The sequence below is a fragment of the Cornus florida genome, unplaced genomic scaffold (assembly GCF_030987335.1).
Source record: "Cornus florida cultivar Cherokee Brave unplaced genomic scaffold, ASM3098733v1 CherokeeBrave_3.0.0_Hap2_Chr03, whole genome shotgun sequence".
Lineage (NCBI taxonomy): Eukaryota > Viridiplantae > Streptophyta > Magnoliopsida > Cornales > Cornaceae > Cornus > Cornus florida.
This window is the reverse complement of record NW_026775573.1, coordinates 1593642-1616353: the sequence shown is the minus strand read 5'-3', so window position 1 is coordinate 1616353 and position 22712 is coordinate 1593642. Positions and strand designations below refer to the sequence as shown.

The window sequence follows — 22712 nt, the reverse complement described above, 5'->3', positions numbered from 1 at the left end:
CCCAGTTCAATACGGCGAGCTCCACATTCATTTAGTTCAGTGTGCTCCACCTTAGCTTCATCTACATTAATAGTAGAGAGAACAATATTAATAACACCATTAAGCTCACGATATGCTTGCCTTCTTTGGTGACAGAACAATGAGCTCTACGTCCATGTAAGCTTCTCCGGTGACCGAACCGGAAAGCTCCGTTCATCCATGTTCTGATGACCTTCGACTGACTCAACAATGAGCTGCGTTTATTCCTAGATAGCCATGTTTGGTCTTTAATGAATAACCATAGATATCTTCAATGATGCTCCATTGTTTTCTCAGTTTGGTATTATAGCTTTTTCGGGTCTGTCACCGGCGTCAGTTCAGTGTATATATATATATATATGAGGGCATTATAGGAAGAGATGAGGGTGTTTTTAGAATTTCATATCTTAAAATTGTCATGTATTACACATAACTAATTTTTTAACGAAACAATGAGCTCAAGTCATTCTTTGCTCATTTTTTCAAACGTAACAGACTTATATACCCAACGTAAAGGGTATGGTTGTTATTTGCCTAAAATGTAAAAATTGTGTGATGTTTTGTAATTTTCAAAAAATTTTAATTATTTTTCATATTTAATTTTCTCGATGCTCTGTTTTGCGTGCCAAAGTGACCCATTTTACATCCATTGATATCCCCACATTCCATATACATACAAGGGATACAATATAAAAAAAAGTTGTCCAAAGATATACATGTCAATTGAACACAAGTCCCTCCAAAAGTAATATAATTACATCATCAACAACTAGATTGTCAAAGATTACATTAGGGTCAAGTACTACTAGCCACATGGAACACCTAGCAAAAAGCATGGGAACGGACTAGGCATGACAAAATACAATCCAAAAGCTGTAATAGGAGTCTCTAAGCTTGTGGTTGTGGGTTCACATCCACTTCCTTTCGTTACCTAAAAAATATTAATAATAAGGCGAGCACAACGGCTCAGTAGGTGATGCCTAAGACGCTTTCCTTATAATTCCGTGAGTCACACCCAAAGATGAGTAGAAGGGAGTGGGATCATGCAAGATTGGGAAAGATAACGAGAGTAAACGTAAACTTCATTTTCATAACTACAATTGGTGTAATGCAAGACAATGCAGTGCTATGCAAATGTCCAACCCAATGCTCCCACACTCTCAACTTAACACACACCAAGCCCGTTAATATAACCTGGCACGAGGCGACTCCCTGCCACCATGAGGGAATGATTGGTTAACTATCCCTGACTTAGAGTGACTCCCTAACGTTATTTGGGGCCTAAGTAACTCAACCATTCATAGAGCAATCTCCCTATGTTTCTTCTAGGTTGCATTAACATCACGGATACAAAATGACTCATCGTCATCCAGTTTTCGCAAACATTCTTTAAAACCTTTAAAAAACAAGTTCCCAATTTCCTCTCAATCCATGTGCTCACTTAATGCCAATGGTGTAAATGCCATATGCCAATTCATCATCTTAATATATAAGTAGGATCATAATACATTCCATGGGCATGCTCACAATTCAATTGTTCAATTTTTATGTTCACATAAGCAATATATCAAACACCTTGCATACATTTCTACAATGAAATACATGATTGATATATTCAAGACTTTAACACCAATTTTGAATGGTGACATACACATATAAAAGTATCACAATCATGACATTCCAAAGGTTTAAATCATACCATGTCATCACATAAGCACATAATAACATATTTGTTCATGTAGGCATACAAATTCACACATTCTTAGCCAACTAGAGCATGGACATCATTCTTCTAACATTCCCACTGAACCTCTGTGCTCACACATTTCTTTAACATTTTTCAGGTCACGACAAGGACGTGGTTGATGACGGATCCTCATAAGTGTAGCTAGGGTCAATGGATGTACTTTTTTGCATTCTTTTGTAACCAATGCTTGATAGACTTTAATTCTTTTGTAAAGCATTGTAAATATGTAACCTATATTCTTTTGGACTATTTTAATATAATTTAGGACATGTAACAGATAACTATATATGTCATATACTAGCAATGTATCAAGTTTTTGAATGATATAGATACATAATGATTTGTATAAATGCTTGGATTGATGAAATGCATTGACGTTTAATCATTCATTCATGCTTGTGAGTTGGGATAGGGGTATTATGGTCAAAAAGATTAAAATATAGCTCGGGGACGGGAACGGAGTCGAAAAAGGGCAAAAATATCCATTTTCTGGGACCCTCGAGTGCTCGCAACCCCTGCTTCGAGTGCTCGGGCCACTGGGCTAGGTATTCTAGTAGTGAAATTCCGTAGTCGAGCACTCAGCGCCGAACGCCTAGGGGTGTCCACCGAGCGCTCGGCTAAGGGCTCTTAGGTACTGTTTTTCCTGACTTTTTTCGATGTCCGGAATTTTCAACGTGTGCATCTGATTTAACCTCCAAAGTATTTAAAATTATAGAACCGCGTCTAATTATGAACTTTGTGGCCTAAAATGACCTTTTTACCCTTAGAAACCCTAAGTGGGCCGATTTGAAAACGGAGTCGATTCCTTCATCTATACTTGAACCGAAGTGATTAGAAACGATCATTATGACTTCATTTTGACTCCTAATGCCTTGTAAGGTCTATAATGACCATTTTGCCCTTGGTGTCCTGGGGTCAGGTTCAGACTTGATTAGCAATTCGGATCCCCCGGATTCGGGTCGTTATATGTATTTAAAATATTATTTCCCAATCATATAAAGTGAAAATTAGAGCATCAATTCTATATTCCTGAATCAGCGGCTACCTCTATATCAATTGCTTGAGCTTTATAATACTGATGCTTTGATGAAACTAAAAGAAATTTCAAACTAACAAATATAGTTTGGGTGATAATTTATACAAAGAATGACTTATTTAAATTTTATTGGTTAATTGCGCAACAACTATGAGAGCTTACTAGTGAAATCTAAGGGGAGGGGGGGGGGGGGGGGGGGAACTTATTAGTATTGTTGTAGTTCATAAAAGGTTCCAAGACTCATAAATATTGTTTTAGTTTAATCTCCAACTTGTAGGAGGATTTACAATTATTCTGGAAATTAGTATTATTCTATATATTGTAGATTCTCACTAATGAGGACCTAAATATTGTCCATATATTAATATTCTAAAAATTAAGGGTGAGCAAATAATCTGTCAATCCGGTCCGAATCAATCCGATCTGTGTAATTTGGTTCGATTTTCAGATCTCATGGTTCGGTGATGGTTTAGAAAAATAGCAATCCGTTATTTGCGATTCGGTTAACGGATTGGATACTAAAAAAACCGATCTGATTCGTTAAACGAACCGATCCAATCCGTTACCTTAATTATATATATATATATATATATATATATATATATATATATATATATATATATATATATATATGCTAATGAGCTGTTTTGTTCGATTTGAATAATTTATATTTGGTACTGCAATATATTTTTCACTTTTGGATGATTTTTAACTCTATTTTGTTATTAGGTAATTTAAGTTTGTAGTGATATATGTTGAAAAGTTAGTTACAGGTTTTTAATTACTAATTTGAGATTTTAATGGGTCATAAAGTATAATCATATTGGGTTGTTGAAAACCCAATCCGTAGAAACCCGACCGATCCGTTATTTTATGGATCGGTTTGGTTTGGATTGAAGGTTCTCACGGATCGGTTCAGTTTCAAATTTCACCAATCTGTTGGGACCGAATTGGATTGAACTTTACCCCAAATCAAATCGATCCGATTCGTGATCAACCCTACTAAAAACAACTCGAATTGAATTAATATTTTGTATTTAAAGAAATGAACAAATGTTGCCTTAATTAGTTTTAGGTTGCTGCCAACTCTGATGTTTCGAGGCACATGATTTGTCGTGTGATTCCCTCCACAGGAGGGAAAGTCGGTGCCTTATTATAATTTAGCTGGCCCTGATTCCTTGAATGATATCACTCTTATTACCCAAAATAAATATACATAAAAAAAGGAGAATTTAGTATAAACATTACTTTCATTGGGTGAACACTTTTGTAATCCAGTGAGTTGCTTCTCGTCATCTCAGGGAGCCCAATTTCCAGCCTTCTCACCCACTAATTTCTAATCTAACATTCTTGCCATGGAAAAAGAAAAAAGAAAAAAACTACTTCCCACTCCGTTACCTTGAAAAAAAATTATACCGAGTGTTTAACATGAGGTGGAAGTGTCGGTCACGCTCCTTTTGATTCGCGTGGTTATAGGCTTTACCTGCCAAGAAAGCGATACTTCTTTCACTGTTTCGTCTTCTTAACTGCGGGATTAAATAGCTTCACTGGTCGCAATTCTTCGGATACGTGCACTGATTCCTCTCTCTCCACTTTCTCTCTCCTACTCTGCATTTCTTGTTTTGATTTGGAAAACTCTCACTGTTCGCCCAAAATTCTCCATCTCTTTCAATAAAAGAAATATTCGCTTTCGTATTATCTCACTCTTTTCAACATTTCCGTTTCTCCTTTTTATCTCTCTCTAATCTCTTCTTAGGATTCTTCTCTTGGTTCTCTCATCCCAACTGCATTTTACCCTCTCAGTCACACCCTAAGGAATTGCAAATGAAGGTTTGATACTTTGATTTTCTCTTTATTTGTGATTCAGTATATTCCTCTTTCCAATTCCTTTTCTTTTTCTTTGTAAAGGAATTAAAGCATGATTTTTAATGGGTTTTGCTTAAATTTCAGTATAGATATAAGATTCAATTGATTCCTATGGGTAATGCTTTTTTTTTTTTTTTTTTTTTTTTATGGGTTTTCTAATAGAAGGTCTTTAGATCCTGTTTTTGTCTTCTCATCTTTATTGATGGTCATACACAAGATGTTGAATTGGGTTTTATTTAGTTTATGTAATTGATTATCTGATTTACTTGTTTAAGCTTGTTTTGGTTCCAAATCAGATCTTTGGTGTTGTTATTTGTAGTCTTCTGATTTGATCAATAGCTTTTATTGTCCTCATTTTATAATTGATTGTTGAGAGGTTCTGATTGAGATCTTTTTTTGTTTACAGAAGTTCATCTTGAAATTGGATTTGCATGATGACAAGGACAAGAGAAAGGCCTTGAAAACAGTCTCTTCTCTTTTAGGTATCAAATTAGTGTTTCAAAATGTCCAAGTTATTCAATCTGGCTCTTTGGATGGAAGATTTTGAAAATTTTCCAAGGAGTTAATCTCTTCTGTATAGGGTTTTTGACAATTATGCTAGAAATGAAAGAAAAAAATGCTTAAAAGTGGCATCCTTTCTTGCTATGTTCAAAGAAAAATGTTTGTGATTGGTTCAATATTTTTATTTTGTCATATAAAATTATGAAACATAGTTCATGTTCTAGTGGAATAAATTGGAAAAAACTTCATGAACAGAGAGTTGAACAAAAACTCAGTTTAAAAAGAACTCTTTTTTTTAGCTCTCTCAATTGTTAGTCTTTAGAAATGATCGGAGAGGAGAGAGAAAATTTATGTAGACGACCCCATTCATATGAGACGATGAATTGTTGTAGTCTTTTGAGGGAAGAAGTAGATATATAGACAATTGACTGTTTTGGGACTTTGATTGTGTAGGAATTGATTCAATCTCCATAGATATGAAGGATAAGAAGCTGACAGTTACGGGAACAGCTGATCCGGTGAAAGTAGCAAGCAGATTGCGAAAATTCTGGCCAGCAGATATACTATCAGTAGGGCCAGCTCAAGAACCTAAGAAAGAGGAGCCAAAGAAGGAAGAACCAAAGAAAGAGGACGCAAAAAAAGAGGAACCCAAGAAGGAAGAAGCTAAAAAGGAAGAACCAAAGAAGGAAGAAGGTAAAAAGGAAGAAGCAAAGGAAGAAGCAAAGAAAGAAGAACCAAAGAAGGAAGAAGAGAAAAAGAAAGAAGCCGAGCCGGCACCGCCGCCAGCAGTGGTAGGGATTGTGCCATACAATTATTACAGGCCATACTATCCTCCTCCTCCTCCTCCACTGAACACATACTACCAACCAGTTCATCACAGCATGGAGGAGAATCCTACTGCATGTGTTATCTGTTGATTTTGGTAAGGAAGTGTTGATTTTTGTTCTTTTATTAGTTGGTGTTGAATTTAAATCTTCTCAGAACCCACCAAGAACAAGAAATCTCTTGTTGTATAGATAATGATGCTTTGTGTTGTTCAGGTTAACTCATGTGTAGAGAGTTGAATAAAATTTTGGTAATTATATTATTACATTATGAAATGCTCATTTTACAAATTTTGTTTCCGATATGAATGCTTCTCTCTCTCTCTCCTCGATAATGGTATAAGGTTGTTTGAAAGTGAAGCCAAGCTTACAAAATTTTGTGATGGAAGGGTCATTGTTTGTTGGAAAGATCTATTCCTTGGATTCAAAGGTATGTGAACAGTTGAAGGAGGCTAGGATTTATTTTTATTTTTATTTTCAATTTTTGTATAAATTGAAAATCTTGGTCAATAAATTGTTCGATGACATTTATATTCAGGACATTAAAAATTGTGTAATGAAGTAAAGTGGACAATATCTCCGAAGTAAGCAACGGTCGTGACATAAACCATGATGCAAAAACATAAAAAAAACCAATCGAAAATGATACGATCAAATATTGAACCAATGAGTTTACTTGATTGGAGTTTTTGATTACTCCTCATTATATTTCGCTGCTTTTATTATTATTTTTTAAACATTTTTTCTTTTGTATATAATATTAGAAAAACAAACTTCATTCTCTTAGGGGCATTAATAGGACAAGAGTGAATTACTAACCTTTCTTTTTTTGTTCCACATGAAACCTTTAGCTACTGAGTACACTTGTATATTAAATCCCAAGTGCATGTGAGTATGATAACCTTAACACGAACAAAAAATCTTTGCAAGATCTCATCTCAGTGGCATTGTTGTATGGATGCTCTGAATGAATATAGAATCACAAATAAAACAATTTATACAGCTACTATTTAGCTACTCGTGACAAATAAACAGTCACTATAGTATTTTGCTAATACATATTGTGTAAAATTATAGTTTTATGCTATTCAAATGGACTCTAGTTCGGATTGTAAAAACAGGACTTTCTTGTGTCAAGTGATGGTTGTCATCAATCATATATTGGGGAGTATTTTTAACATTTCAAAGTCCCATATAGACCTTCATTATGCTTCTTCTTTTTTTTCTTTTTTTTTTTTTTTTTTTTTTTTTTTTTTTTTTTTTTTCTATTTCTAGTTGGTACTTACACATACTTATTTCTTTTGAGATTTAAATTCCTGACCTCCTTTTAAAAAGTAAAAAATTGATATCGCTAAGTCACTGACCCGTTAGTTTGATTATGCATTAGACAATCTAGACTTTCTTATACCACGGGATTGGTGACGTCAACCATACAGTGGGGAGTATTTCAACATTTCAAAGTCCCATTTAGAGTTTGATTATGCATTAGAAAGATTGTATGGGCAAAATCCTTCAAAGAGGGTGGGTCAGAGAAGTGTAGGATTGAAGACTTCTATCCAAGCAAAGGAAGTGTCTAGATCCAAAGGAGCTGCCTCTCTTTTTGAAGTTACTTTCTACACCCTCAAATATTTATTACTTTAATTGCAAAGTTGAATCTCCATCATACATAATCTATCAACATCAGCGCCTAGTCAGCGCCACGATCAAGAATATATGATGTGTTTATGACCAATTAACATTCTACATTACGCAACTTGTGGTGTTCAATGGTTCGTGACATGAGCCATAGAATGATTTACATTATAATATACATAAATATTCTGGTGAAGTAAAGGGATAAGACTTGACAACTCCCGTACATACTCAGGGGGCATTTACCATGGGAGTCCAGATACTTTGCTGTGCAGCGGGTTTACACTACTCCAGTGTTTTTATAAAACACTTAACATTTATTTTCAACAAACACAAGAAAAGAAAAGAAATAATAATAATTAAATTACTCATGTAGTTTTTTATAATTATAAGTGGTTAATTGGGACTTGAATGAAATAACAAACCTGTATATTTATTTGTGGAGGTTAATTTTATTATTATCAAAATGCTACTAAACCACTCTTTCTCTCCCTGTTAGCTATCTCTCCTTATTCTCTTTTTTATCTCCATTTAACCCACCCAAACACACTTGAGTCTTATCATTTCTTTTATTTTCTCTCCCTATCCCTCCAAATCATCTTGACCATCCAAACACACCCTAAACAAAGAATTTGGAATCTTTACCACAAATGTGTTGAACATCATTTCTTTTAGAAGATTAATAAAATATGCTTAGGAACTTGGGATCCACATATATACCAGTAAAATTTATTTTTAGTGCATCCACCTAACCAGACAACCACAGGCCACATGTATTTTGGCCTACCAGCTTGATTAGCTATATAAGTTGTAACAATGACAAAAGCAGCATTAGTTACTGCTATTACTAATCTAAAATAGCATTAGCAATATAATATTATATCGTAAAAGAAGTATTAAATATGTTATTAGGGCTAATGCCAGTCATATAGCCCATTTTATAGATCAAGACAACCTAACTAATGCCATAAATTGAAGTTTCCTTACATTCTCGGATACAAGTTTTTATATTTGGGATTTGGCATTTTGTATCACTAGTCTATACATCACGAGTTTGATAATTTGATATTTACTGTTGAATTAGTAGTCATGGATACTTTAAGCAACTGAATTTTGAGTTATAAATTTGAAGTGAATACCTTGTCCATCATCACATTCAACGGCTGGGAACTTTGGAGGGTACGGTACTCTTGAAGTATTGTAAATTTTAACCTAAATTAGTTACATGACATTTAATTTAATCATGATTTCTCAGTAGTTGGATCATTCATCAGGTGAGTTCCACCACTACATTCAACGACTGAGAACTTCGGAGATATGCAAGGATGGAGTCGGGATTTACTTTCAGGGGGCACAAAGTAATACTTTACAAATTATATACCTAAATGTGTAAAAAACAAAATCATTCCCAAGAGCATGTTTGAAAATAAATAAATTTCAGGAGTACAAAATTAAAATTTACAAGTAATATAACTATATATAATAATTTTATGGGCCAGATTGGGTCCGAGGGGATTCCGTGCCCCTGGCCCAAACTATTTCCATCTCGAGATATGTTACCCGGGGTATTGTAGTATGTAGACTTTTACCTAAATGAATTACACGATATTTAATTCAAATGCATTCGTTCATGTTTTAATAATCACGACTACAAAGCTCATTTTTTCAGGCATTTTTCCCTTTGAATTTCTAATTAAACAAGGATTACAATCTCAACTCTCCCATCATTATTACATAAAAAGTATTCTCCAGATTAGTTTTACATACAAAGATAAAAATAGTAATAGCTATTAGCTCAAGAAAACTACATCCTTCGACCCAGGCAAGAAAGCCATTTTTGAGCTCTCTTTTATTTTGTATAGCATTTTAATTAATCAGAAACCAAATGGAGAAGAAATTTAAAAGGAAATTCTCGAAAATTTTACAACAAAGCAACTACGCTGAAGTGACGAGGGCAGTTAAATTGAAAATTTTGAAACAATAATCTCCAAAAACAAGTGTTGAACACTAATGACGAAAATTTAACAAATTTTCCAGATTGTAAACCATCAACCTTTTGCTGTAAAGAAAGAAACTAGATTGAGGCACTTAAATTTCCTTCTAGCTTTCTTCGCACCTTATTTCAGTCCAACTATACTTTTTTTTTTTTGGAGAGCTCAGTCCAACTATACTTATCAGCTCGGCGTAGCCCAGTTTCTTACTCTTCCTCAGCCATGTCACGAGCCCAATCGCATCCTCCCCGACTCCAATAACCACCATGTGATCCTTGCAATCCCCGTGCAAACCTACGAAATCCACTCCTGCAATTCATACATATGCGTAGTTTATATATATATATCATATAACAATACAAACCCCCAAAGCATACAGTACCTTAAAGCTATTTAGGACCTGGATGATTATTGATTAACTGTTTAAGATCATAGCAGATCAAGGATATCTTCCTTTCAATTTTTGAAAATTTTAAGTCAGAAAAGTTTGAAATTAAGAATTTGTTCATGACAATATTGCTAAATAAAGCTTTGTATGGGTTAAAGCAGTCGCCACGTACTTGGTTTAAGAGGTTCAGCACTGCTGTGAAAAGAGTAGGTTACATACAGAGTCAGGAGTCAAGCAGATCATACTCTCTTCATCAAGAAGCATCAGGGCTGCACCATTACCCTTATTGTATATGTTGATGATATTGTTATCACTGGAAATGATTTGGAAGTCTACTTTAAAAGGCGACATTGTAACGTTAGACTACGATAACGTAATGTTAGACTATAATCGCGTACATGTATTATATATCTATTCTAGAAGAAGAAAAGTGTAAGGTTGATTTTAGAAATAATAAGGTGGAATTGAATGAACAAATATGTTTTCCTACGGGATTACTAGTCAAATGAATGAATTGGGTTAGCTCCTTCTACCGTTCAGCCTCTAATCGCTCTTCCTTCGTCAACTATAGTATCTCCCATAGTCACTGCTGATGTTGGGCCCCAGCAGAATGACTCGGTTATTCATCTCGATTCCCCACCTCGTGAGGGTGAGATGGCTAATGGGAACGAGGAGGCGAGTTAGCACAAACAGGAAGCTGACGGGTTGTTTGAAATATGGAGTTATAAAATAAAAAATAAAAAAATTTACCTGATATACCAACTGCAATCTTCAAAGCTGTGGAGCGAGCCTTACCATCCGCAGATAATTTGATGACCATCTTCAGGCGAAATGGTGGTGTCGGAAGCTATGAACAATGAACAAGAAATTAACTTTGAATCCACACACTTTAAGCAAGAAATTCTGAATTATTATTAATGAATGAATGAATGAATGAATCTGCTCTTGTTGAATTTATGTAAAATAGGACTGAAAAATGCAAATTTAGGGCCCAAAAACAATGAATTTATCCGAAAAGCAACACGAGCAACCAGTTAAGGCTATTAAGGTTTTGATTATTCAGTCTTTTCCAATTGAAAATGAGTCTTCTCGAATCGCAACAAATTTGATCAAACGTTCTGAATTTAGCACAATGCTCTGACGTGAAGCCCATCAAGGCCCTTGTCCTATCCTCTCATCCTCTCCCCTTCCACTCAACCCTCTTATTTTTCCGAAACATTCTGATGAACTGTGAGCGTGAATCAGTCCTCAGCCATTCCCACATAATCCACCTACTACAAATATATATAATGCCATCACCAACACTACCATTAGAGATGCTTCTCACCGAATTTTCTCGAAGCAATATTTAACTCTAAGAACACAGAAATGTATGGTTAATTACTAATTAGAACAATGTGAGCTATTGTAAATAATCAGGAAAGATCTATTCTTAATAAAACATTCTTAATCAATAAAAGAAGTAAAGCAATTGAATATCTTATATATGAATAATGAACTTCAATGAAGTTGTAAACTAAACACAATTGTGAGAAAATAATCAATCCACCAAATGTATTGATTCCCTCTTCTATAAATAAGGTAAGCTCTTTGTATATATGAATTAGTTAACAAATTTTGGACGAAGTGTAAAAAAACAAACCTTCTTGTCTCCATTTTCGACTGAGATTAGCTCTGTATGCCAATATTTTCCCAATTTCCTCACTATTTCTACAGGATGGCACTTTCCAATAACTGTTATTTCATCATCACCGGGTTCAACAATGGCTTCAAAAAATTCTACGCAGCTCCCAAACAGAAAAAGTTACATAATACTCCTCCATTTGCACAAGTAGTTGCCCAAAAAGTTTGAAGATTTAATGGTAAGATTTTCTTGATACCTGGAACAGATAAGATTTTCTCGATGGCGTTGTGATAAAGAGTTATCATCGGGTTGATCAAAGTCTAAAGCACAATTTCTGTGACAACAAACAGAGGACACCAAAAGATCTGATCAAGATTGATCAAAGTCTAAAGCACAATTTCTGTGACAACAAACAGAGGACACCAAAAGATCTGATCAAGAGTTGGCCACTTACATATTTGACAGCAAACCAAATAAGACAACAAAAATGAAAGCAAATCTATATAGATCATGATCTATTGGGTCTTCCGTTAAAGGTGATGAAAAATCAAATTTTGAAAAATTAGGATGACTATCCCTAGTACTACCTCTTAAATGTCGAAGGGAACTTCAAGATTTTGATTTACAGCAAAAGGACGATTAAGTGATCTACGACCATGCATGCACTAGAATTAGTCAACACACCAACATTTCAATTTTTTAACCTTCACATACAATGTTCCCAAACTCCTCAATAATATCAATGCACTTAAAATAAATATTTGCCTTCACACCGGCCGATGCCTTCTACAAGAAGGTATGCTTGGACTTAAAAATAAAATAATTCAAATTAAGCCTCCACTTGGGCTGTCCAAAACATGCAAGACAGTAAACAATTAAGCACAAAAATTAAAGAGAAACTTACAAATGGTCCTTAAGCAACTTCAATTTTTTTTAATTGCTTCAAGGTCCAGCGTTTGCTCCACTTTGCTTCAAGTACCTAATTGACAAATCAAATGAGAAAATAAAAAAAAATTAAAATGACTTAAAAGTAAACAATCAACAAAGAACTAATGTTTAATTTAATTCTTTAAAACCGTTAGATCCCTAGCAACGGCGCTAAAACTATGGTGCGACCGAGCGTGTGCACGAAATAATGCACAACACTTTAGGTTTAGAAATAATGTCAAGTGGATACCATAATTTAAAATTTGTAAAACAACTAAACATTTATATTATGGAGTAGTGAGCAGGGATCGTCCCAAGAGATCTAAACAATTATAGGTTTTTCAGAATTGAATTCTACTTTAGTACTTATGTGATTGCCAAAAAGGTTTGGTTTTGTGATTAGACTAATTGTAAGCTAAATGATTGCACTAAAATAATGAAGTTTAAAAGTTTAGAAAGAGACTTAGGGTGTAGAATTCACCATTAAGCACATTCCCTAACTCACTAACTTTCAACTAATTGGGGAAATAAAATGTATAATCTAAATATGGCTAACAATTGCAATGAAAAGTATGAAACATTAATTTAAAGCTTGAATCATTTACTTAATGACAATTAACTAAGTGTAAATCAATTCACCTATCCAAAGAATGGTCCATCAATTCAAGTTACAATTCTAGCCTACATTAATCTAGAAGATAATGTATTTGTGACAATAAGTATGGAATTCAAACACAGGCATGGATGATTTACTTACTAGGAATTAAATTGCAATTTAACTAATTAACCTTAAATTAAACTAACTAAACATGAGATTAACTAATTAAACAAGAAATTAACCTACAGCTAAAATATCACCATGTATAGACATCACAAGAATCAATTTACAAAGAATTCAAGTGTAAAGCTTGTTTATTCATCAACCACACATAAAGCAACATATGATTAAGACAAATAAACATTTGGAAGAATTGATTCATATATTTCAAGCCTATACAATAATTACATATAAATCCCCAAAAAGTATAAAAAGAGAGGATAGGTTACATGCTTAGGGTTTATCCAACCCTAAGTAGAAGAATCAGCCACTCATGGTTGATTGAGTTGAAGACAGAACAATCTCCATCCTTGGATTCATCATCTCTGAGCTTTTTCTTCCTAACCGTAGCCTGTTCTTCCTTTTTCCTCTTCTACGTGTTTTTCCAGAGAGAATTTATTGATACCGACTCAAAAATAAAACTTCTTAATAAAAAAATAAAATAAAACTCTTTCAAAACTAATGAAAAACTAACCCTAAAAATAATGGGCTTGTTTCCCTTAAGTAACAAACATTATTAAAGCCCATAAGTTACAAACAAATAAGCCCAAAAGACAAAATTTCGTAATACTGTCAGGGCCTGGGGGATTGATCCCACAACCTTAGGGATCGATCCCCCAAGGGCGTTTTTAGTTCTGTGAATAGTGGGGGATCGATCCCCCAGAGTTGGAAATTTCTTTTAAACCTTATTTAGTTCCATTTTGGCCCCGAGCTAATTGGTTTGCTTCTTCATCTTTGGGAACATTATCAAAGGCCCGAGATTGACTACTTTTGAAGAATAAACACACTATACGAGCAATGGGCTGTAACCTATTTTTGCCACTTTCTGAACTTTTTCTGAATGTTTTTACTTGACTCCAAAAAGGCTTTAGTGAACCAAAATTAGTCTGTTTGAACCTTATTGACCTGAAATTGACAAAAACATAAATTAGAACTAAAATATGAAAATAAGATAGATGCAATGACTAAAATATCCTAGTTTAGGTGCTGAAATGTGCAACATTTAAGCACTTATCATCCAGGAAGTAAATTAAACTTTAAAACGGATGAGTATTGCATGATAAATTAAAACTGTAAGAAGTTTTTAGGCCTTTGTTTAAACTGCAACTGTAATGGTTTCTTATAAACTGTTTTTGATTCGGCTTTAAATTTTTGTTAAGCAATGCTTGTTGGAATATGAGAAGTTTTTAGGACTGTTGGGACTTAATTAAACCCTAGGAATTAAGAAAAAATAGGGACAGGGACTTAGACTTTGCCAGAAGCGAAGAAGAAGACCAAAGACGGAGGAGCAGGCTTTCAAGGAGAGAAAGACGGAGGAGCAGGCTCTCAGGGAGAGAGAGCCAGCTCCCTATGTGAGGGAGCTAGCTCTCTATGAGGGAGAGTTGGCTCTTGAAGCCTAAAAGCCAGCTCCCATGAAGGGGGAACCGGCTCCCTTGAAAACAAAAACCTGACGGGTTGTTTTGCAACATTTTTCTGATTACAGGGGCTTAAATGTAGTTTTTGAAAAGTGAAGGGGTTTTAAATGTTTAAAAATTAATCTATTAAAACCTTAAAATAGTTGGTTTATGCTAAGGTGCTAATCTTAAGGGGTATCATGAAACATAAGCATATAATAGGCATGCTGTCAAGGAAGGAGGAAGGTTCAATTTGCTAAGTTTGTTTTAACAACTTAAACGGACTGGTACTAAATTATTTATGGGATGTTATATGAATATATATACATATAACTTAATGAAGGCCAGGAAGGGTGGTTTTTACTCTGTTAATGGACTCCCTGAAAGTTTATGATAGTTGCATGTAGTCACGGAATATGGAAGTTTATTTCTAATGGTCATCGTAATAAATTAAACGGACTAATAGGAATGTATTTTAGGATTGGAGTGGAGGTGCTCAGTATATACTTTTGAGCATCAATATATCTTGCTTTAGATTCACAATTGAGAATTTAATGAACATCATGAAATTTATATAATAAGTTGCATGCTGTTAAGGATTGTGGAGGGTTTAAACTATTAGCCTTATTTAGTAAAATTAATGAACTAGTATGAAAGTATCTTTGGGATTTTGTTTTGATATGCTCAGTTGCTACCGCTGATTATCATTATAACATGCTATGGATTTTAAATTGATGAACGATTATAATTGTTGCTTTGTCAATTGGATGGACATGGTTGGTTTAAATTATGTATCTTTACTCTAGCAATTTAAATGGAGGTTTATGATTATAATCATATACTGGATGCATGATAGGATCTTATCAATATCTGATTTCTATTATGTTGGTTTCTGAATATATACTTGATGTTCATTTGGAGTGTGCATCATTTTTGGATCATATGCATTATATGCAACGGTATGGGATGGTGGCATATCGGAGATAGATTAGATCAAAAGTTTAAGTCCTACCTCTTCATACATACGGAATGGATTAACTAAAACAGTTAAATCCAACATGGATGCATGTCCTATCAACTAAAACTGTTGAACGACATAACAGATGTATGTTTTATTTTTCTGTATTAGGAAAGATTTATACATATCTTTATGGTATTGTGATATGAGCTTGAGTCTCCTGATCACGGTTAGGGTGCGTATAATGTCTTGGATGGATAGCTGGACCTAATGACGTTTCTTGGTAGGTCTAGGTGTGCATGACTACGCTACGTGTGTTTTGCGTGTTACCTTCTGGTCAGGTGTGATGACTATAGGTTAATGAGTGTCCTATAATGTGTATCTGTATCTATATGGACTATTTTATTACCGAGCTATCTAGGATGTATCTGCATATCGGGTTTATGTATGGATTGTAGTAGGATGGAACTTGCATGTGGGCCTGACCTACTCTTATTTTTCAGGTATTCGTCAGTACGAGACTTAGAACTTGATCGTGTTGATGCAGATACAGACACTCACTCTTTCGATTACATAGGATCTTCTTTCTTATTTTAGTTTTGGATTTTGGTTCTGTAAATTTATTTATTTATCATTTGGGATTATTAGGGGTCCGCTAGATTGATTCCCGAGTTATACGAATTGGAAGGTTTAAATTTTACTAAACTTTTATTGTGGAGGATTTTTACATTTAGAATTCTTTTCAGTTTATTATTTTATTTTATTTTAATTCTTTTGTATTCTACTTGTTTACATATTAATTGGTTGATATCTCCCGGATCTGTGCCCGGACTTGATCACCCGTGGCTCTAAAATCGAGGGGTATCACAGTTTTGTTGCTTCTAAACCCCAAACAGACGTAATGTTATATTTATATAGGCTTCTATTGAAACCTAATTCTAATACCAAACTAATTATAAGTCGGCTACTTCATATATACAAAACCCTAAATAAAAACATTTAATTCAACACTTTCATTAGACAAATAAAACAATTTAATCCCACAAAATAATTAATTGAATTTCCACATAAGCACACATTAATGACAACAAATAAAGTAATTAAATAATTAAATAAAATAATTACACAAATAAACACATAAATCAATTAAATAATTAAATAAATAAAACAAATACGCAAATAATTCAATCAATCAAACAAAAATGTAATAAAATCATTAATTAAAATACCGAGACTATCCTTTTAAAATTAGGGGTGTTATAGTTCGCCAATCGAAGCCCGGTGAGCAAGGCTTCATACTCGGCTTCATTGTTAGTGGCAGGAAAATTCAAACGGATTGACTGCTGTAGCTTGGTCCCTTCAGGTGTTGTAATAACGATTCCAGCCCCTGCACTGGTTAGATTCGAGAAACCATCTACCCGAAACTCCCATTATGGTTCAGGAAGCTCTGCCTTTTCGGGCTTATCTTCATATTCTAAGAGAAAATCGGCTAACGCATGTCCTTTGTGTGACAATTTTGGCTCATAAGCTATGTGGAAGGAACTGAGTTCGATTGCCCACTTAGTGATTCTTCCAGATAAATCTGGCTTGTAAATAATAGCTCGCATAGGGTAGTTGGTAAGGACCACGATGCTATGAGACTCGAAATAGTGCCTTAGCTTTCTCTTTGCATATACCAAGGCTAGTATGCTCTTATCTGTTTTGTTATATCTTATTTTAGCATCTGTCATCGTCTTACTTGTGTAAAAGATCGGGTACTGATTCTTCCCTTCTTCTCGGATTAGTACGGCACTAGTAGCTATACTAGAAATGGCTAAGTACATGATGAGTGCTTCACCAGGCTTTGGAGCAAACAAAATTGGTGGTTTAGCCATGTAATACTTTAACCGATTGAGTGCTTCCTGCTGCTGAGGTCCCCATAAATCCTTGTTCTTCGATCTTATGGTATCAAAAAATGGTTTACACTTATCAGACAATCGGGATATGAAGCGGCTAAGAGCTGCGATTTGGCCGGTTAGAACCTGTATTTCCCTGTGAGTTTTTGGTTCCTGATTCTATATGAGGGCCTGAGCTTGAGCTGGGCTGACTTTTATTCCTCTCTTGTTGACAACATGGCTGAGGATTGCCCTGAAGAGACCACAAAGGAACACTTGGAAGGATTCAACTTCATGTTATACTTTCTCAAAGTGTCAAAGACGTCCTGGAGGTGCTTCGGATAATCCTTCTTCTTCACACTTTTAACCACCATGTCATCGATGTAGGCGTCGACCATTTTTCTAAGCACCTCATTGAAGATCTTGTTAATGAGATGTTGGTAAGTGGCCCCAGCATTCTTAAGTCCGAAAGGCATGACTTTGTAACAGTAATAAGTTCCTTTCTCTGTAATGAAGGAGGTTTTCTCTTCATCTTCTGGATTCATAGGGATCTGATTATATTCAGAATTCGCATAAAGGAATATGAGTCTCTCATAACTAATGATAACATCAACCATCTGATATATCTTGGGTAGTGGAAAGCTATCCTTTGGGCAAGCCTTGTTGAGATTGGTGAAATTTATGCAAACCCTCCATTTTCTATTATTCTTTTGAACCACCACTACGTTCGAGAGCCATTGTAGGTAATGCACTTCTCGAATGAAACCTACTTAAAACAACTTGCTTACTTCTTCAGCAATGATTCGGTTGTGCTTAGGAGCGAACTTTCTGTGCCTTTGATTCACTGGCTTGAATGAAAGATCCACCTTCAGGCTATGGCATGAAATCGAAGGGTTAATTCCTAGCATGTCCGAATGATCCCAAGCAAACGCCTCAATATTCCGTCGGGTGACATCAATTAATACTCCCTTCTCTTCGACTGTGGCGGAAGAACCTATATGAGTGATTTTCTGGGGGTCGCCGAGGACAACTTCGACGGTTTCGAGAGATTCCTCGGTAGGTTTTGTAGCTTTCGTTTCCTCCTTTGCTTTCAAGTACTTGGGCAGAGGACTCTGTAATTGTTATTTTGGAATATCTTCAGGGGTCGCATCTGGCTTGGACTGCTTGACCCTCTTCTTTGCCTCATTCAATGTCAGCATGTAACACTCTTTTGCAGTGACTTGATCTCCCTAAATATTAATGACCTCTTTTTCATCTAGGGATAAGAATCGCATTACCTAATGAAGGGTAGATGGGTCCCATTCATTCGGTAGATCCAACCTCTTCCCATAATGAGATTGTAGGAAGGATGAATTTCTATCAGAACAAAGTTTTCCTTCAATGTCCTTTTCAAAGCAGTGACAGATAAATCGATTACTCCAATGGGGTCCACCTTCGTCCCATGGAACCCCATCAATAGACTAGAAGTGGGCCGAATTAAAGATGATGGGATCTCTAATTGTTCAAAGACTGTCTTTGTTATAAAATTGGCGCTGCTACCTGGGTCTACTAAAACTCTTTTGATCATGCAATTTGCTACCAGAAGACTGATGACAAGTGAATCTTCGTGGGGGAGTTGAACTCTGGATAGATTTCTATCTCCGAACCGAATATTAATACTTCCTGAAACAATAGTGTTAACTGAGGATAACCTCCTTAGTTTATGGGCTGCCCTTAACCTGGAACGTTACACCTCTTCTGACTCTTGGTCTTCCTCTGACCTCCTATGTATCACATGAATGACCTTTACTTGATTTCCTTTTACTTTTCGAGGATTGATTTCCTTCGACCTTGTCTGCTTTTTTGGTGTGAGGTAGTCTGCTAGATCTCCTATGGTTATCATATTTTCCACCTGTTGCTTGAGGGATCTGTAATCATTATTTGTATGCCCATAATCTCTATGGTAGACACAGTGTTTGCTTTTGTCCCTTTGTTCCAGGGGTTGCCTCATTGGTTGAGGGGAGGTGAATCTTGCTTTATTCTCTTGGAATAACCAAGCTAATGTAGTACGAGGAGGTGTGAACCTCTCCTCTGTCCTTTGTCTTTTCTCAGGTATCTGGGTTGCTGGTGCTGAGACATGCTGGCTTCTTTGAGTTTTTGAAGGAAAACTCTGTACAAGGTTTACAAAGAAAACCCTCTCAATAGGGAAAAACCTTGGTTCTTGGCCTTAGCCAATAAATCCTCCACTAGCTGCGAGTACCTTGTTACACACTCAGCTATCTCACTCTCTGCACACACCCTTGTACAAGAAAAAACACTAGTTTTCACAACCAATACTCACACACTAGCTCACCTAGTGCACACTGCACTCCCCCTATCCTAAGCACCCTTGCTTGGACCAATAAGCTCTCAATAGCTAAACAAACATTGGAATAATGTGTCAATACAATAGGAACAATATACTTAAGCTGTTACAACAAATGAGAGTTCAATACACATCCTTAAGTAGTAAACGAAGTGAAACCCTAGCTTCTTCTTTTCTGCAACAAGAAGGATACCACTGTCAAATCATAATGCAGCTTTAAAGTAAACTCAAACTAGGTTTCCACAGCTTTTTTTGCAACACCACTAACTTGCTTGAATAAAGCACACAACTGGAGAAGCAAGGTAGATCATCAATAGCTTCCAAAGGCAAAAACTCTAAAATCAAGGGGAATGACCTAACTTCACAATGTAGCCCCAAGAATGGCCTGCAATTGTCTTCCAAAGCTCTTTATTGCCAAAGTACACTTGCACACAAATCTTCCTCAATGATCTCAGCAAGGTAATACAATGTCAGCCCCAAAACAGTTTGTGTTCAGCAAATAAGCTTTAATAGGCAGCAACAAAGATACTCAGCAATGTAACCCCTTAGTTCAGTTCAAACCTTAGCAATCTCTACTCCTAAGCTTCACTTTACACTTGCTCAACATATGAGATTCAAGAACTAAGCAAGTTATACAGGTCCAATACAAATTCCAGTCATTGACAGCACACAACAGGCTATTTAAAACTGAAGACAGTAGCAACCTGATTTCAAGATCAATTCTGGAAATTTGACTTTTCAGAAGGTTTGTTCAGCTTCTCACACTCTTATAAGATCATTATACACTTGCTCAGAAAGTGTCCTTAATTAACACGGCAAGATTTAGACAATGTAGTATCAAACCAGCAACAAAACAGTTCATTGCAGGGTCAGTTTTGGTGCTACTGTTATGCCTTTACTCCAAGGGTGTAGGTGGTATTCTGCTATGTCTCAGGCATGGAAAATACTCTCACTAGCTTGGTTTATCTTCATACAAAAGATAAGAGGTTAATCACATCAACAAGTTCAACAATCACAGCCTTAAAACCTGCTACCTGTTTATTTCTGCAGAAACTCTGCACTAAAAGACTGAAATGTAATTTCACTGCTATACAGTCTTGTGCTCGAGACTCTCAGTTATATTTCATAATAATACACATGCTCAGATGATAATTTCATGAATGACAGCATAGTATCATATCTTCACAGTTCAAATCACAGAAAATAAGCCTTAAACCCTAACTCCTTAGGTTCACAAGGCCAAACAACAAGTTGGTTCTATTTTTGGCAATTACTGAACTTCAACAATCTTTGATCAACTATAGGAACTTGCTAGGATGATTAACTTCTGACTCATTGCAAGATATAATCATTTACTACACAAATCAAAAGACTAAACCAGAAAGTAGGCTGAACCTGAGATGAATGAACTCATAATTATTTTCTGTGCAAGTTTAGCCAAATACCTGAGTTTAGTAGATGTAAATAAGTATATCAAACTTGCTTTAACCTTCTCCTAGCACTTTGAACCTCTGGAACAATTTTGGACACCTTAATCCAGCCTTGACAGCATCATACAAGGCTTAGCAGCACTGTTTCTATGTTAGTCTTCAAGATGTCATGTCCACACAACAATTTCTGAGATAAAAGTGGGCTTACATAGTTGAATTAGTACTCATAAATTTTCATTTAGCTCCCCTTTTCGTGTCACTCAAGAACAGCCTCTAGAGAGTACTGAAAATGTATATTTTAGGCCCTTAAACCTAGCTGCTGCTATATCATTGCCTTTATATTGATGATACAACCCTAAAACCAATGGATTGGATTGAGCTGAGGTCTTCTAATCAGTGAGAAAAGCAAATATGACATTGTACAGGTAATAGTACCTTTATACCCCTTGACAACACACCTTTTTTAGTGCATATATCAACAAACAATATCAATATATATATGTGTATACCAGAAAAGCCTTTTTGATCTTGAGCTCCAAGAAATGTAAAGCTGGCCATAGTTTCTCACTCCAGGACCACTGTGCACGTGTCAGGACCTTGTAGCTTCACACAGAATTACATAAATACCCTTGCAGATTCCTTTTGACAGATCACTAAAAACACATTGCTGTCACATTGAATAGGACTGTCACACTGAATATTTGAGCTCACATACACAATGTAACTTCACAGACATATGTAATATGGATATTGAAATAAAGACCAAAATACCCTTGTTAAGCACTGTAGGCAGATTGCATGTAATGTCACAGTATTTTCAAGCACAAAGAGAGTTGCAGTGACTTCCATGATAATTTAGTGAGCTGTGAGCTTATATCAACTTGTAATTCATTGTGTAAACCTCTATTATATGTCAAACTGCACTTGATCAAACCCAATAAATTAATGCTTCATTATCAACTCTCTTTGAACCTTTTTACTTTCATTTTGACATTAAAAGAGCAAACCTCAAGATAGGCATCTTAGATCAACAATCTCTCCCTTTTGCCTTTTAATGACAAAACCCTAGCATTCTCCCCCTTTTTGACTTTGAAAGTCAAAAGGGTCAAGGAATAACAGCAATTGAAGTACAATATCAGAGTTGATTATCAATAATAGGCAGCTTGAATTAGGATTTTAAGTTAAGAACTTTGAACCAGCTTCCAAATGTGCTTACCCTTGATTTTCACAGACTAGTGTAGATAGAATACTCTTGCTTGAGAGATAAACTCAATTAAATAAGCAAGGTACAATAATATGATAACAAAACAGCCTTGTTTTCTTCAGAACCCCAAATTAGTC

At 35.4% G+C, this 22712-nt stretch overlaps 2 protein-coding genes across 3 annotated transcripts; one reads left to right on the top strand and one right to left on the bottom strand.

Annotated features, from left to right (window-relative positions):
- The first annotated feature begins 4363 nt into the window (after positions 1–4363).
- On the top strand, positions 4364–6283 carry LOC132298965 (heavy metal-associated isoprenylated plant protein 39-like). Its single transcript, XM_059795356.1, has 3 exons — positions 4364–4631; positions 5074–5149; positions 5622–6283. The coding sequence occupies exons 1-3, from the start codon at positions 4626–4628 to the stop codon at positions 6083–6085; spliced, it is 546 nt and encodes a 181-aa protein (XP_059651339.1). The 5' UTR covers positions 4364–4625; the 3' UTR covers positions 6086–6283.
- Positions 6284–9560: 3277 nt separating this feature from the next.
- On the bottom strand, positions 9561–21734 carry LOC132298964 (uncharacterized). Of its 2 annotated transcripts, XM_059795355.1 has the most exons (7): positions 21387–21734; positions 14182–14277; positions 12532–12606; positions 11884–11961; positions 11646–11782; positions 10754–10850; positions 9561–9924 (listed from the first exon to the last, which is right to left on the bottom strand). In XM_059795355.1, exons 4-7 carry the CDS (start codon positions 11930–11932, stop codon positions 9725–9727), a joined length of 483 nt encoding a protein of 160 aa, XP_059651338.1. In that variant the 5' UTR covers positions 11933–11961; positions 12532–12606; positions 14182–14277; positions 21387–21734; the 3' UTR covers positions 9561–9724. The 2 variants fall into 2 exon arrangements, with proteins under 2 accessions (XP_059651338.1, XP_059651336.1); XM_059795353.1 differs by lacking the exon at positions 14182–14277.
- Between the last annotated feature and the right edge of the window lie 978 nt (positions 21735–22712).